General features: G+C 46.3%; 3 protein-coding genes across 5 annotated transcripts in view; 1 reads left to right on the forward strand and 2 right to left on the reverse strand.

The window, feature by feature from the left end:
* lamb2l (laminin, beta 2-like) overlaps positions 1-9,314 on the forward strand; it is a 36,684-nt gene extending 27,370 nt beyond the window's left edge. For all 3 annotated transcript variants that reach the window (XM_058051130.1, XM_058051131.1, XM_058051132.1), the window contains exons 19-35: positions 139-331; positions 405-548; positions 664-895; positions 964-1,127; positions 2,121-2,345; positions 2,422-2,636; positions 2,729-2,825; positions 3,233-3,605; positions 3,883-4,067; positions 4,184-4,431; positions 5,329-5,544; positions 5,618-5,762; positions 6,339-6,546; positions 6,613-6,754; positions 6,825-7,001; positions 8,608-8,773; positions 8,854-9,314. In XM_058051130.1, the coding sequence (XP_057907113.1) occupies positions 139-331; positions 405-548; positions 664-895; positions 964-1,127; positions 2,121-2,345; positions 2,422-2,636; positions 2,729-2,825; positions 3,233-3,605; positions 3,883-4,067; positions 4,184-4,431; positions 5,329-5,544; positions 5,618-5,762; positions 6,339-6,546; positions 6,613-6,754; positions 6,825-7,001; positions 8,608-8,773; positions 8,854-8,990 (3,267 nt within the window). In that variant the 3' untranslated portion in view covers positions 8,991-9,314. The remainder of the gene's footprint in view (positions 1-138; positions 332-404; positions 549-663; positions 896-963; positions 1,128-2,120; positions 2,346-2,421; positions 2,637-2,728; positions 2,826-3,232; positions 3,606-3,882; positions 4,068-4,183; positions 4,432-5,328; positions 5,545-5,617; positions 5,763-6,338; positions 6,547-6,612; positions 6,755-6,824; positions 7,002-8,607; positions 8,774-8,853) is intronic.
* A 585-nt stretch (positions 9,315-9,899) lies between these two features.
* On the reverse strand, positions 9,900-11,564 carry LOC131104703 (C-type lectin-like). The gene is made up of 6 exons (XM_058052184.1): positions 11,315-11,564; positions 11,182-11,233; positions 11,016-11,101; positions 10,624-10,752; positions 10,331-10,433; positions 9,900-10,247 (listed from the first exon to the last, which is right to left on the reverse strand). Exons 1-6 carry the CDS (start codon positions 11,375-11,377, stop codon positions 10,165-10,167), a joined length of 516 nt encoding a protein of 171 aa, XP_057908167.1. The 5' UTR covers positions 11,378-11,564; the 3' UTR covers positions 9,900-10,164.
* Positions 11,565-14,464: 2,900 nt separating this feature from the next.
* LOC131104707 (lactose-binding lectin l-2-like) lies at positions 14,465-16,036 on the reverse strand. The gene is made up of 5 exons (XM_058052194.1): positions 15,994-16,036; positions 15,589-15,674; positions 15,138-15,266; positions 14,844-14,946; positions 14,465-14,760 (listed from the first exon to the last, which is right to left on the reverse strand). Exons 1-5 carry the CDS (start codon positions 16,034-16,036, stop codon positions 14,681-14,683), a joined length of 441 nt encoding a protein of 146 aa, XP_057908177.1. The 3' UTR covers positions 14,465-14,680.
* Positions 16,037-16,369: the final 333 nt, after the last annotated feature.

Below are 16,369 nucleotides of genomic sequence, written 5' to 3' on the forward strand. Positions count from 1 at the left end.
AAAATGTAATCAATTGACAATCCATAATAAATATAGGTGAAATATGTATATCTCTGCATGTTGGCCAAGTATCCTTTGATTGTCATCGCCCGCATAATTGATGAGTATAAATTACACACTAATGCTGTCTTTCAACAGTTGGTGCTGATCCCCAAATACACAGAACTTCCTGGTTTCCACGGCAACGAAATTGCAGCCGAGGTGAGACGAGAGGAGATGATCCGCTACATGTGTCTGGACTCCTTCATGATCACGCCGATGCCCATCCTGGCCGACATGTGTTCCAAACTCATCTGCAGCATCTCAGCAATCCTTCACGACGGCGCCTTGCGTGAGGACACCGGTCACACCGCAGATGTTTATAGAACATTGGGTAATGTTGCCATCACTTTTTTTTCCTCCAGCCTGTCAGTGTGATCCCCAAGGTTCCCTCTCGGGCGAGTGCAATCGCATGGGAGGTCAGTGCCACTGTAAGGCCAACGTGATTGGTCGACAGTGTGACCAGTGTGCTCCAGGAACCTACGGCTTTGGAGGCAATGGTTGCACTGGTGAGTCACTAGTATGAAAAGTCGTGATTTGTCCACTACAAACTGTAAATAAAGTGTGACAACTTTGGGTTATGTCTTTAGTTACCCCTCCAATGGATATATTGTTCTTTTCCAGCCTGTGACTGCCATCCGGAAGGTTCCCTGAGCCACCAGTGTGACCCGGTGAGTGGCCAGTGCCAGTGCCGGCAGGGAGCCAGCGGACGCCGGTGCTCCGACTGCCAGACGGGCCAATGGGGCTTCCCCAGCTGTAGCCCCTGTCAGTGCAACGGCCACTCGGACGTCTGTGACCCCCAAACGGGCGAGTGTCAAGAATGCCGGGACTACACGACCGGGCGCCTTTGTGAACTGTAAGCGGTACACGGACATTGTACCTGATTACACAAAGGTGGTCCATAACCTTGCTTGTTCATCCCAGGTGTCAGAATGGATTCTTTGGGAACCCGGCGCTTGGCTCAGGGGACCATTGTCGCCCCTGCCACTGCCCCGGTAATCCCGGATCGGACCACTTTAACGGCCACTCCTGCCAAGCTGACCTCTCCTCCAGCCTCATTATGTGTAACTGCAGACCCGGCTATGCTGGTGAGATCGGGGGCGGGCTTGGGGGCGGGCTCATACATTATTTTGATCATCGTGTGGAAAAATAGAAAACGGTTGTGATATATTTGGGTCAAAATGAAGCCTGACTGTTTATCATCCTCCTGATCCCATCATGCACCTTTCAAGATGGAGGACATATCAGAAGTAGAGGTATAGAAGCATTCAAAAGTAATGGTAATGGTTTTATTTCATTTGAACATGCATCAGATTACAATTGAGTGCATCCCATAATCAGTTCACAGTTTGACATGTCCAAAAGGAGTAGGAAGAAGCAAAGCTTATTAAATCCTACCCCTCCATCTGGTACTTTTACAATCAGTAACTGTTACATTTGTTCACTTCCTGCTTTCCATAATACAGTTTAAGGTTTTTTTTTTTTTTAATAATGCACCTCGTACCGAAGTACAAGGTGATATGACCATCCAATGACATAATGGGTACCATAGTAAGTGTCAATATAGTGATATGTATAGCACATCATGACTGGTTCAAGACTCTTCATCCTTGTATTTAGCAAACATCAACTGCTTGTATTGTTTCTTGAATTGGCTCATCGTTGTGCATTGTTTGAGGTCCTTACTCAATCCATTCCATAGTTTGATTCCACATACTGAAATGCTATGGCTTTTTAACGTAGTCCTAGCATATAAGTGGAACTAGGACATGAAGTTGTATGACATCAGCAGTCAATTACTTCCCAGCCTATGAAATGGGAGGATTTGTGTGACCTTAGGCGTGTGGAGAGAAGGGCTAGCTAGGGCAAGCTAATCTAAATGCTAAATGCCTTCCTGAAGAGCTATGCTCCGTTTTCCCTCCTAATGACATCTAATATTACCACTATCCTATCCTAAATGTACTTTTTTCCCTTTTATTCTTGTGAATTCACGCCTCTACTCTCAAAATCTCGGATTATCCAATCGCCATTAACCTCCATAAATGATGTAAATACAAATCTGGTTGTCTGTTTAACGCTAGGACCACGCTGCGACCAGTGCGCCCCTGGTTACTATGGCAACCCGGAGCAATCTGGCGGCCAGTGCCTTCCGTGCGAGTGCAGCGGCAACATCGACACTCAGGACCCCGAGTCATGTGACCCAAGAACGGGGCAGTGCCTCAAGTGCCTGTACCACACCGACGGGCCGTCTTGTGGACGGTGTCAGCAGGGTTACTATGGCAACGCCTTGGACCACGACTGTAGACGTAGGTTTTGGAGAAAGGTGTATTGGACATCTTTTCTCTCCATTGAATATAATCTGTGGTCTGTTGGTGATCTCAGGTTGTACCTGCGTGACCGCTGGCACCGTCCTGTCGGCTTGTGTTGACGGACATTGCGACTGCCACCGGGAGACTGGCGCTTGCCTGTGCAGGGAGAACGTCTCTGGTCGTAACTGCGACCAGTGCGCTCCGAATCACTGGAACTACGGTCAAGACCGAGGCTGTGAGCCCTGCGACTGTGACTTACAACACTCCATGGGGACCCACTGCAATATGGTGAACCGATGGTTGATATCTTCTAATTAAGGCTAGATTTCACTAGCCTCCCAAACACAAGCTTGTTTATGACAGATGTTTGTCCTGGACAGTTCACTGGGCAGTGCCACTGTCATCCAGGCTTTGGAGGGAAGGACTGCACCGAGTGTGAGCACCTCCACTGGGGAGACCCGCGGGTGGCGTGTCAAGGTGATCAAATACGCCACATCATATCATGCATATTCCAGGTGGGAGTTCTACAATGTCATGATGTCACCTCTGCTGCCTGGGCCTCCACGGGATGGGGGGCGATACCTCCTCTGTCCCTGGGCAGGGGGGTCCTGGGGCGGAGAGGGGGGGGGGCGTGGGGGACTGGCACTCCTGGCCGAGGGCAGGCTCCTTTCTGCTTGGTGAGGGCGGCACTGGGCCCACTGGTGAGTAGCCCCCAGCAGCCATCTGCCCTCCGGGCTGACAGCCCCGTTTCTGGTCGGGATCGCCTCTCTGTGACCCCTTGCCAATCTCCCTGGGGGGGGGGGGGTATGAAAAGATACTAAAGATGAATAATAGTGGTTGGAGAGCAGATGCCATGAATACCGTCTGTCTTCTCCCCTCCCCAGAGTGTAACTGCCATCCTCAGGGCTCAGAAGTAGCGCAGTGTGACCGCACCACCGGGGACTGTCGTTGCAAGGAAGGAGCGGCGGGCAAACGCTGCAATGAATGCGCCCGAGGCTTCACAGGCGTCTTCCCCGAGTGTGTGCGCTGTCATGCCTGCTTCCAGCTGTGGGATGACATGGTGTGCCAGATCAAACGTGACCTGGAGCACATCCAGGTGACCGCCAACAAGATCCTGGAGAGTGGTGTCACGCCGGGCGTTGGTGACACCCGCATCAAAGAGATGCAGAGGAAGTTGCAGCAGGTCCGGGATCTGATTGGCCGAGAGGACAGCGACGCAGTCCATCAGCTGCTTGGGCAGAGCATTGATGATCTCAGGTCAGCATAAATCAACCGGGACTGGACGTTCTCATCTCTCGTTGTGGGTGATCTTCTCTGATTGTGCAGTTTTGAGCCGGTGGATAAACAAATTAACACAAGACATGAGATCATTGTAATTATGTTAGTCTAGCACTTGGAAACCCTCTATTGGGTTCCGATGTTCATGTGGGAAATGTATGCTTCTATGGCTATCATCACATCTCTCTGCATAGACAATTCTGGAGAGTAATGTGTCTCTTATACACGAGTCAAACATTGTGTGCTCGTGTTTCAGGGCAGAGATAGCTTTGACGGACGGGCGCCTGATGGGCGTCGCTCGAGAGCTTAACGCTACAGCGGTGGAGGAGGCCGCACAGAGGAGTACGCTGAGCGACCTGGAGAGACAGCTGATGGACATCAACGTCACAGTCGCTTCCAAGAGGCAGCAGCTGGAAGACTACATGACCTCGGGGTTTGGAGGTCATTTACATCACATGTACCATATATCACGTAAAACTGTATCAGCACACCTTAACATATGAAATACAGAGCATGTAGAGCATATGAGAATACATGGCTCGACTGTGTCTTGGCAGATGACTGGAGAAAAGTCAAGAAGTACTATGAGGAGTCGTTGGAGGCGGAGAAGAAATGCGATGCCTCCGTGTCGGGTCAACTCAGTCCAGTGGAACAGTCGAAAGAAAGGCGCGCCCTGACTGAAGAGCTGCTGGATCGAAATGAAGAGAAGTTCCTTCAAGATGTAGCAGCTCATAACAAATCTATAGAGGACCTCCAGCAAAAGGCCCATCATGTCCAGCACAAGGTCCATCACCTCAGTGACAAGGTAGGGCGTCGTGTTGGAGGAAAGATTTAGCTTTCTGTATAGTTGGGATTTTGGACATGAAGTCGTATGACATCAGCAGTGCAGTGTAGTGGATCATCAATGAAAAGACCCAAACATATACTTACAGTTATTGTATAGGGGAAGTATAAAATATGCTTACAATTATTGTGTTACAAATGCAAGAGTCGGATGCAGACATGGAATCGATCCATCCATCCATAGGTTCCCGCCCCCTGATCGAGACGCTAAGATGAAAACTTAGACAAGACTATTGTTTTACGTCAATTAATAGACCAAATACTACAATATAAGTTTGAAATGGGGCGGCATGGCGGTCGAGTGGTTAGTGCGCAGACCTCACAGCTAGGAGACTAGGGTTCAATTCCACCGTCAGCCATCTCTGTGTGGAGTTTGCATGTTCTCCTCGTGCATGCGTGGGTTTTCTCCGGATACTCCGGTTTCCTCCCACATTCCAAAAACATGCTAGGTTAATTGGCGAATCCAAATTGTCCATAGGTATGAATGTGAGTGTGAATGGTTGTTTGTCTATATGTGCCCTGTGATTGGCTGGCGACCAGTCCAGGGTGTACCCCGCCTCTCGCCCAAAGACAGCTGGGATAGGCTCCAGCACCCCCCGCGACCCTCGTGAGGAAAAGCGGTAGAAAATGAATCAATGAATGAAGTTTGAAATGTAGCCTAGTAGTCCTGGTAGCGATGAGGCCAGCAGAGGAGGCTTTGCTGGTCCTGACTGCACACCAAGATGTCAAGTTAACCTTCACTGTGACTCACACGTCCAACAATCACATCATCTTCAGGCTCTGACCAGTATTGTTTAACCTGTGTTGTTTTACCAGTGCTTCCTGGGTCAGTCATGGTCTGCACTAATGCCCCCTACAGGTGTGTGGTGGTCACAGCAACCCTGGTGTCAATGGCACTTGCCAAGACAGCCTGTGCGGCGGCGCCGGTTGCCATGACAAGGGGGGTAACCGTGTATGCGGAGGGGACGGCTGCAACGGGACAGTTGGCGCTTCTCTAAGTTCCTTAGCTCACGCCAGGAATGCGAGCAACACTCTGGAAGCTGCTCACGATGACCTGCAGAACGTGGCCATGAAGGTGCAGTAGCTCACGTTCTTTGCGATGGCGGCGTTCCTCCCTCTTCTTCTCACGCACGACTGTGTCTGTGCAGCTCCAGGCAATAGCATCTTTGACGCAGGATGTGAAGAACCAGGCCACGAACACGCTGGGAAAAGCCCAGAAGAACAAAGACCACTTTGAAAAGTCCAACAGGAGCCTGAAAGAGTTGATCAGGAAGATCCGGGATTTCCTCACAGGTCTGTACACGATACCTGAGGTAAACCACCGATCAAGATTGATGAAAGCTCAATGTCATTCCAGTGCCAATAAGCGTAGACGCCAATTGGTCCCTCCCCTACAAAGCCTCCGCCAGAGCTTTACGTGTGCCTAATGACATCTAACCTGGTCTAAATTAATCTCGGTACCGACCGTTTGGGATGATTTGGACTTTTCAAGGCACACGGAATATTGTGTTCTTGGTTATCCAGTGTAGACATTGTAGTCCAGGAGGAAGATGGGCTCTTTCATCAGGAAAACAAGTTAGTTTCTACCTTTTTCTGTTCACAGGCCATATATTGTATATTTAGCCAATCATGCCACAACATAAACAATGCCAAAAAATGGTTATCATGAAAATATGGCACTTGGCTGTCGAATAGCCATATCCCCCAAACCCGAAGTTCAGATACTCATATTGATCATATGGTGTTCAAGCAACATGCACATATCATCACGATGTCTTTAATGTCGTCCAAAAATCTTTTGATGGAAGCTGATATTAAGGAAGATGAGGGCTGCTTTGGCTTCATGTTCCTCTGCCTATGCTTGTCCAGAAGAAGGAGCTGATCCAGACAGCATCGAGAAGGTAGCCCTGCAGGTCCTGTCCGTCAGGCTGCCGGTCAACAAGACCACGATGGACACGTTGATCATGGAGATGAAGAACAGCCTCTCCAACCTCTCAGACATCGAGGGCATCATCAACCATACTTCACGGCACATCAACGAGGCCAAGCATCTTCTGGAACAAGCTAAACAAGCCAAGTATGGAAATTCTTATGTGAAAACATCTGTGAAGTCTGGTAGCCAACGTCCATTTCCATCGTGCAGGAATCGAGGAGAAAGCGTGAAGGATGCCGCCAATACTACCAAGGTGGCATTGGATCAATCTGAGAAGGCCGTCAAGAAAGCAAGAAGTGCCCTGAAGGAGGCTTTGGACAACCTGAAAGGCACCAGGAACGCCACTTTCCAGGTGCATTACCAGTATCATCAGCATGGAGATGTCTACGTTACATCATGGAGACCTTTGTATTTCACTCCAGGTGGACGAGAGGCTGACCGAGCTGGAGGACAAGCAGATGGACATCATGATGCGTCTGAACAATCTCTCGTCAGGTCTGGAGGCACTGAGGAACAAGACTGAAATGAACATGGAGATGGCAAAGGGCTCCAAAGCTTTAGCCAGCAACGCCACGCTGGAAGCGTCGTCTCTGGAGCAGGTAGGGACAGGCATCATCAAGGATCATTGAGGATTTATACATCAAGAACCAACAATGGAGGCATGGCAATGGAGGCAAGTTTTGATAAAAGAGAAAAACCCAACGTGAAGTCATGAAATGCCAACGCTCCTACACACGGTAACTCGTACTGGTGAAGCAGCTTTGTAGGATTTGTTTGTATCTCAGCACTCTTGAAGCACACTAAACATCCTTGCATGCTCGTTACATGATTAGAGCCCTCTAGACATGAAATAACAGCCCTATAGTCACCTTTAAGCTCCTATTACCCAATATAGTATGTAGACATAAGAGAAAATAAGACATGTTTACCACCTTCTCAATCCACTTTTTAATGTGAATAGAGCCCTCCAGACATGAAATAACACCTTATTGTCACCTATACACTTCTAATACCCAATATAGTAGGCATAAGAGAAAATAAGACATGTTTACCAACTTCTAAATCCACTTTTTAATGTGAATAGAGCCCTCCAGACATGAAATAACACCCTATTGTCACGTATACACTCCGAATACCCAATATAGTAGACATAAGAGAAAATAAGACATGTTTACCACCTTCTAAATCCATTTTTTAATGTGATTAAAGCCCTCCAGACATGAAATAACACCCCTATAGTCACCTATAAACCCCTATTACCCAATATAGTAGACATTAGAGCAAATAAAATGTTTACCAACTTCTAAATCCACTTTTTAATGTGAATAGAGCCCTGCAGACTTGAAATAACACCCCTATTGTTGCCTATAAACTTTTATTACCCAATATAGTAGACAAAAGAGAAAATAGGACATGTTTACCACCTTCTAAATCCACTTTTTAATGTGAATAGAGCCCTCCAGATATGAAATAACACCCCTATAGTCACCTATAACCTTTTATTACCCAATATAGTAGACAAAAGAGAAAATAGGACATGTTTACCACCTTCTAAATCCACTTTTTAATGTGATTAGAGCCCTCCAGACATGAACTAACACCCCTATAGTCACCTATACGCTCCTATTACCCAATATGGTAGACATATTCACTCCGTGCTTGCCCTGACCTTCCCACCTTCAAAAAACAACTCAAAACCCACCTCTTTAAATCTGTTTTTAATGTTTAACTTTTTATACCCGACTGCTGTGCCCCGCCCCGCTTTTACTCATGTTTTAACTGTGTATTAACCAATGAATGTTGTATTTTGGTGTGTCTTTTATTCTGTTTACTTGCTTTATTCAACTTCATTCTTTTGTAAAGTGTCTTTGAGTATCTTGAAAAGCGCTATACAAATAAAATGTATTATTATTATTATTATAATAATGGAAAAAAAGACATAGAAAACCTGTTTACCTAAATCAACTTTTTAACATGATTGGAGCCATCTAGACATGAAATAGCACCCCTTTAGTCAACCTCACACCCCTGTTACCCACTTTATAGTATGTCCATACATCACAGTGTCATTGTATGCATGTAGGGTGGGCAGTCTGCTGAAATGGGTGCTGCTACAGTAAATATGCTGTCATCTTTGTGTCATACAAGTTTGAAGGGCACATGAAAGTAACTGAAAAGTTGTACTGCATTGTGGTGGTGTGACAGAGCCTCAATGATACGGAGAGGCGCTACGATGAGCTGCAGAAGAAGGTGGACTCGCTCGGCGGCGCGTCTCAAGGCCTGGACAACATCAAGCAGAAGGCCGAGGACATGAAGAAGGAGGCCGAGGAGCTTCTCAACAAAGCTGCCAAGGGCATGGAGCAGCTGAAGAGTCAGTCAAACAGATGCTAGCATCAGACGACTGCTTGACTTACTCAGTGCATCCTCCTCGTCATGTCATTCTTTCTACAGAGCTGGAGAAGAAGTTCAAGAGCAACGAGCATCGGCTTCACAAGCAGAGGATGGAGCTGGACGAGCTGAAGGAAAACGCCACCGTGGTGCGAGATCATATCCGCGAGCAAGTGCAGAAGTACAGCAGCTGTGTGTGAGACCCTCAAGTAAGGTGTTGAGAAACGTCCTTGTACTGTATCACATTTGGATGTGTGCTCTTGTGTGCTGTCCAATCTAAAGGATGACCCGTGGGAAGGATTTCTTTTCAATATTCATGAGATGTGTATACCATCTTTAAATGCCATTGTATTGTATTATTCTATTATTCCTGGTTTCTAATTATCTTATTGCAAAAAAGCTCACAACCAATATGTTTTCTAAAATACAAATGATTTCATTGCATTTTTGTGACACAGACAGAGTAATGTCATGTAAACATTTGAAATGGGTTAGCGTTCGGTTAATAAAGGTGAGCTCACTTATTTAGTCCCCCTGACCTAGTGTGGTATTTGGTACCTTTTAAGTTAGTGTGGGGGGTTCATGTTCACAATGATATATTAGTAGTTTTTGGTAGATTTCATTGGTAGATTTATGAAAAAACATTGGTCAATTTATTCCTAGTTAATTAATATTATTATTATTTGTATTTTTATTTTATGAAATTATTAATTTTTTATATATTTTTTCAAATAAATGTTATCAATTGTAATACTATTTTACAAATAATTTTACAGGAGTACGAATACAGGCTCCATTGCACACCACTAGTATGTCACTAGTGGCAAATAAGTACTCCACCGCCACAACGGAGATGCCAGACATTAAGCCACCCTCAGTGCCCTTGAACATACAACAGCCCCGTCTGATGCAGCGGCCCTGATGACCGATTGTATGTTTTTGCTCTTTGGGGGGGGCGGGGTACTATAACCCCTGGGGATAGAGAGAGTTATTGCTGCCAATCCTCAAGAACAAGGGTGAAGTTTGGAGCTGTGGCAACTACAGAGGCAACGGGCTAATGAGCCACACAATGACGTTTTAGGAGAGAGTGATGGGTTTGAAAATGAATGCTGAGGACGGAAATACTCAAACAAGACACATTTTTACTGCAGACCGGTTTCTTTATTTCAGTTTTCTTTAGTAGAGAGATCATCTTTGAGGTTTCCAATGTGTTTGACCGACTGCTGCCAATGATTGAACAGTGTAGAAGACATGAAGAACATGTGATAGTAAACCCAGAGTTACAAAGACACCAGTAAAGTTTGATATGGACTGAGTGGAGTCGTGGTGGTCAATGAAAGACATTGTTCCAGAAGATGCTGGTAGGAGGTCTGATTAGTGGTGGCCACAGTGGTAGGTCTCCCTGGTGCAAACAAAGGGGTGGAATACGGTGCAATCCTCATCAAAAAATGTAAAATCTGTGGAGAAGACCAGAAAACCAATGCACTATGATGCCACGTTCCGTAATTCAATGAACTGAACTGAAGGATTGTACTCGTACCAGCTACGTAAAGCTCAACACAGGCACCAGTGCCGTTAGGCTCTGCAGGAGCAAAGTTGAGGAATTCAACGTTGGTGCCATCAGTCCAAATATAGTCACCTTTCTGGAAGACAAAGTCACATTTGAACGAGTTTCTCTAAAGATGACACAACAGCACAACATGGTCCATATGGCTGATGTTGAAACATGACTTACTGGTCCTACAGCATCATGAAATAATGCGGATGTTTGAGGTCAGATTAGATGTTAATGTAGGAGGACAAAGTGGGTTGTTAAAAATAGGAATGCTTCACCTTAATGGCATCATGGAGTCCAATCCAAGCATAGTCCGCACCCCCTTCTTTAATCAGTCCCGCAACAGCCAGATTTTCCAGGTAACTGTGGATGGAGGCCAGATTCCCGCCAAGAGCGTTGCAAACACTCTAATGGGAGAAATGGAGTGAAAAACCGATGATCAGTCAGATGTTTCAGAGCTACACTACTCCCTCCTTTATCACAGTTCATTGGTTCTACACACATCTGTGATATAGGAATTTCCGTGAAGTAGGAATCTTGTAAATACAGATTCCCCAAATGACTGACACTATTTTCAAGCAGCTTCTTCTTGTATTTTAAGCTTGCCAATGCTTAACTCCATGTGGTGAGGTACGACTGGACATCACGACTGTGTGAAATTGTTGCCTACCTCTGCATCTGCAAAAGTCCTGACTTCAGATTGGAAGATGTAACAGTGATCATCCACCTGAGTCCAGCCCTGAGGACAGCAGCCATCTGCAACACCATTTAGACATATGGTCCAAAAGACAGCAATAGCATATGTCATTTATAGTACGCTAGTCACAGCTACCAACCTATGTCATGATGATCATGATGATCATGATGATGATGATGAGGCCAAGACCACTGTGGAGAAGAAAGCACATGCCAGTTACCATAACCTGGATAACTGAGAAGCTACACGCCAGTAGGGAGATTTGGACTTACGGCTCCAGTCAACAGTCCACTGATCCCACAAAGGCCGAAGAACACGACAAGAGTAAATGCCATCTGTGCGATGATAGACAAGTCGGATGTAAAGTTGTTATGTTACCTTTGCAGCGCTGATGCTCGATGCCGAGGACAGCAAAAGCCATCCTTTTATATGCTAGCTTGACTCCTGGAATGTTGACTATTTCACTCATATTAGGGTCACATGACACATCATACAGCACTGACGCATTGGGTCAAACAAATAAACGTGAAGGTTACGTAGACACCTGGGTGGTGGCTGCTAATTGGCATCAGCTGATCCACGCTGGCGATGGCGGGGAATTAGCATCACAAAAACTTGGAAGTTGGAAACTACGCAGGTCACACAGTTTGATGTTTTCAGACTATTTGCCAGGATGTGTCATTAATTAGGATGATTAGGCTTTAATTAGTTACAGAAATGCCAACTTCAGAATTGGCGAAATTAGGGTCAGGTGATACTTAATTTTCCTCTCACCCAGATTGGTGATGTCCTGATGCCGTGTTTTCTGTCGTTAATCCTGGACTTTGTCGAGTTCATCACTTAACATTCCGCTGGTGATGGTCAAAAGTCTCCCCTTGACCTTCTTTGATCTCTTCCAAATTCTGTAGCTCTTATTTGCCGATTTTCAGCCACTCCCTTCCCACCTGTGGAGATCCAAGCTTTTCGATACCTTGACTAATAATGAATATTAAAACAATAAATTAAAAAAAAAACAATAAATAAAAAAATTGCTCAGACACACGCGCACACCCCATCCACTCAACACACACATACACAGGCAAGCACACACCGTGCATGGACCCCACTGCCCGGAGACTGCTGAACGCCCCACCAAGGGCACAGAGGTGCCCACGACCCAGGACAGTCCAAGGGAGGTACCGCCAACCGCGCTACCACCCTCCAAGGTCCTACATGTATGTGAGGTGGTGCAATGCAGCAGGCAGGACCGGGGCCCACACACACACTACCTGCACTACCGACCAATCGAGCGGGGCAAGCCAGCACAGCACCACCCGGAGCAAGCCATGAGCTGCAGGACGGGCCACAGGCCCCACCGGGCCCATCATGGCAACCAGTCCGGCCCACCAACCCCCCCAGCGATGGCCTCCGGCCACCCCACACAGGGGGCCCCACCAAAGATTGCACCAGCTATGCCACCCCCAGACCACCAAGAGTCGCAGACAAGCCATGCACCTCGAGACAGCTCCTACAATCACCAGAACAGCAGGGACTGTGCCCCGGCGACACATCCATCACTGTGGCAGCCCTGGAAGTGACACCACAGAGACCGCAGGAGAACCGGGACCAACATATGAGGCAGAGTGCAACCACGCCCCCAAGGCACGTGTGCCAAAAGTGCCAGGGATGGACAGAGACACATGCACCGCATGGCAGAGCCCACCAGAAAAGCGACACCCCAACGGATGCAAAAAGTGAAATGGCTTAATCCAAGATCCCCGGTACTGGTGGACTGGCTTTGTGTGATGAATACAATACACAATATGGAACTATTAACACATAGATTGATGACTGAAGAAGACATATGTGGAGAAAAATGGGTGAAGTGGACACTGTTCACGGACAGAAACCAAGGAAATGACTCAAATTCCACCATTACAAGGAATGTGAAATTCTAACTTGTAAACTGTGTATCTCCAGTGGCCCCTTTTTTTTTTGAGTTTGTTTGTATTAATGTTGACGTTTTGTTTAAAAAAAATTGAAAAAAAAATAAAAAACAAAAGTGAATGCCCCTCCCACCCCCACCCCAGCCCCACCCTCTGCCACAGCACCAACCCGGCACCGACTCGCTGACCACAACTCCCATCCGCCTACCAACCTGCCGAGTAGGAAACCCCGGAGGCGGGAAGACTGCCACGAGACCAGAAACAGAGGGGGCCAGCCAGACACCGACAAATAGCAATTGTCTTAGACTGGTTGTAGCGGAGACTAGACAACAAAGAAGGAGAAAAGAACCTTCATAGCCTGGCCAGGTAGAGAGGTCATGATGGGAAAGGTGTGCAGCACTTTGGTGTGATCACAGATGGAGATGGGTATGGGATCATGTGGGGTGCATATCACGGACAACCTTGGCTGGTCACTCCACACCTCCGCTCTGGCGAAGAAGGCACAGCAGCGACTGCACTTCCTGCGGCGGATGAGAAGAGCCTCCCTCTCCCCTCCTATCCTTACCACCTTCTACAGAGGGACCATTGAGAGCCTGCTGACCAACTACATCTCCGTCTGGTCTGGGAGCTGCAAGGCCTCGGACTGGACGTTACTGAGAGTGGTGAGGACAGCGGAGAAGATCATCGGGACCCAGCTCCCCCCCATTAAGGACATAGCAAACAGCCGGTGTGTATCTAGAGCCCATCGGATCTGCTCTGACCCCACACACCCCCAGCATGGACTGTTTTCTCGCCTGGCGTCTGGGAGAAGGCTCTGCAGCATCCGCTGTAGGACGACCAGGTTCAGAGACAGCTACTTCCCCCCTGGCCATCAGACTGCTGAATGCCAAATAAGCCCCTCTATCTTTACTTACATTATTATTATTTATTTAAATTATTTAAATTATTTGGGCAATTTACTGTTCACGCTGCACTTCACATTATGTTGTTCATATTTGGTGTCTATTCTATATTTGGTGTCTATAGTCTATTTATTCTCCACATTATTATTATTATTATTTATTATTACTTATCTTCTTTTGTGTCTGTTATTATATGGGAGCCAGGCAACGACATTTCGTTGGCAATTTCACTACTGTGTTTTTGTGCAATGACAATCAAGGTAGTCTATCTATCTATCTATCTATGTGAGGGGACAAAACAAATACTCCCAAGAACTGATGAACGTAGACATGAGTGAGGGTCTTGGAGATTGAAAGGATGGCTGAAGAATGAGGGGGGGCATTGTCATGCTGAAGAACAAGGTTGATGTTTGGAGTTATGGAGTCGTGGAAGCAAGTCGTACATCCTAAACTAGTAGAGGCCACTTGTAGTGTGCAACTACTGTATATCCCCATTGTATACTTTCTTTGACTGATCAATATTCATTCCAGGTTTGAAAATGAATGTTGAGGACAGAAATACTCAAACAAGACACATTTTTACTGCAGACCGGTTTCTTTATTTCAGTTTTCTTTTGTAGAGAGATCATCTTTGAGGTTTCCAATGTGTTTGACCGACTGCTGCCAATGACTGAACAGTGTAGAAGACATGAAGAACATGTGATAGTAAACCCAGAGTTACAAAGACACCAGTAAAGTTTGATATGGACTGAGTGGAGTCATGGTGGTCAATGAAAGACATTGTTCCAGAAGATGCTGGTAGGAGGTCTGATTAGTGGTGGCCACAGTAGGTCTCCCTGGTGCAAACATACGGGTGGAATATGGTGCAGTCCTCATCAAAAAATCTGAAATCTGTGAAAAAGACCAGAAAACCAATGCACTATGATGGCACGTTCCGTAATTCAATGAGCTGAACTGAAGGATTGTACTCATACCAGCTACGTAAAGCTCAACACAGGCACCAGTGCCGTTAGGCTCTGCGGGAGCAAAGTTGAGGAATTCAACGTTGGTGCCATCAGTCCAAATATAGTCGCCTATCTGGAAGACAAAGTCACATTTGAACGAGTTTCTCTAAAGATGACACAACAGCACAACATGGTCCATATGGCTGATGTTGAAACATGACTTACTGGTCCTACAGCATCATGAAATAATGCTGACGTTTGAGGTCAGATTAGATGTTAATGTAGGAGGACAAAGTCGGGTTGTTAAAAATAGGAATGCTTCACCTTAATGGCATCATGGAGTCCAATCCAAGCATAGTCCGCACCCCCTTCTTTAATCAGTCCCGCAACAGCCAGATTTTCCAGGTAACTGTGGATGGAGGCCAGATTCCCGCCAAGAGTGTTGCAAACACTCTAATGGGAGAAATGGAGTGAAAAACCGATGATCAGTCAGATGTTTCAGAGCTACACTACTCCCTCCTTTATCACAGTTCATAGTTCTACACCCATCTATGATATAGGAATTTCTGTGAAGTAGGATTCCTGATTCATAAATGGAATATTTTTGGAGGTCCGGCAAAGAAAACATGTCTCCAATCTTGTAAATACAGATTCCCCAAATGACTGACAGCCACTATTTTCAAGCAGCTTCTTCTTGTATTTTAAGCTTGCCAATGCTTAACTCCATGTGGTGAGGTACGACTGGACATTACGACTGTGTGAAATTGTTGCCTACCTCTGCATCTGCAAAAGTCCTGACTTCAGATTGGAAGATGTAACAGTGATCATCCACCTGAGTCCAGCCCTGAGGACAGCAGCCATCTGCAACACCATTTAGACATATGGTCCAAAAGACAGCAATAACATATGTCATTTATAGTACGCTAGTCACAGCTACCAACCTATGTCATGATGATCATGATGATGATGATCATGATGATGAGGCCAAGACCACTGTGGAGAAGAAAGCACATGCCAGTTACCATAACCTGGATAACTGAGAAGCTACACGCCAGCAGGGAGATTTGGACTTACGGCTCCAGTCAACAGTCCACTGATCCCACAAAGGCCGAAGAACACGACAAGAGTAAATGCCATCTTTGCGATGATAGACAAGTCGAATGTAAAGTTGTTATGTTACCTTTGCAGCGCTGATGCTCGATGCCGAGGACAGCAAAAGCCATCCTTTTATATGCTAGCTTGACTCCTGGAATGTTGACTATTTCACTCATATTAGGGTCACATGACACATCATACAGCACTGACGCATTGGGTCAAACAAATAAACGTGAAGGTTACGTAGACACCTGGGTGGTGGCTGCTAATTGGCATCAGCTGATCCACGCTGGCGATGGCGGGGAATTAGCATCACAAAAACAGAGTTGGAAACTACGCAGGTCACACAGTTTGATGTTTTCAGACTATTTGCCAGGATGTGTCATTGATTAGGATGATTAGGCTTTAATTAGTTACAGAAATGCCAACTTCGGAATTGGCTAAATTAAGGTCAGGTGCTA

This window comes from Doryrhamphus excisus, chromosome 16 (assembly GCF_030265055.1).
Source record: "Doryrhamphus excisus isolate RoL2022-K1 chromosome 16, RoL_Dexc_1.0, whole genome shotgun sequence".
NCBI classification, from domain to species: domain Eukaryota; kingdom Metazoa; phylum Chordata; class Actinopteri; order Syngnathiformes; family Syngnathidae; genus Doryrhamphus; species Doryrhamphus excisus.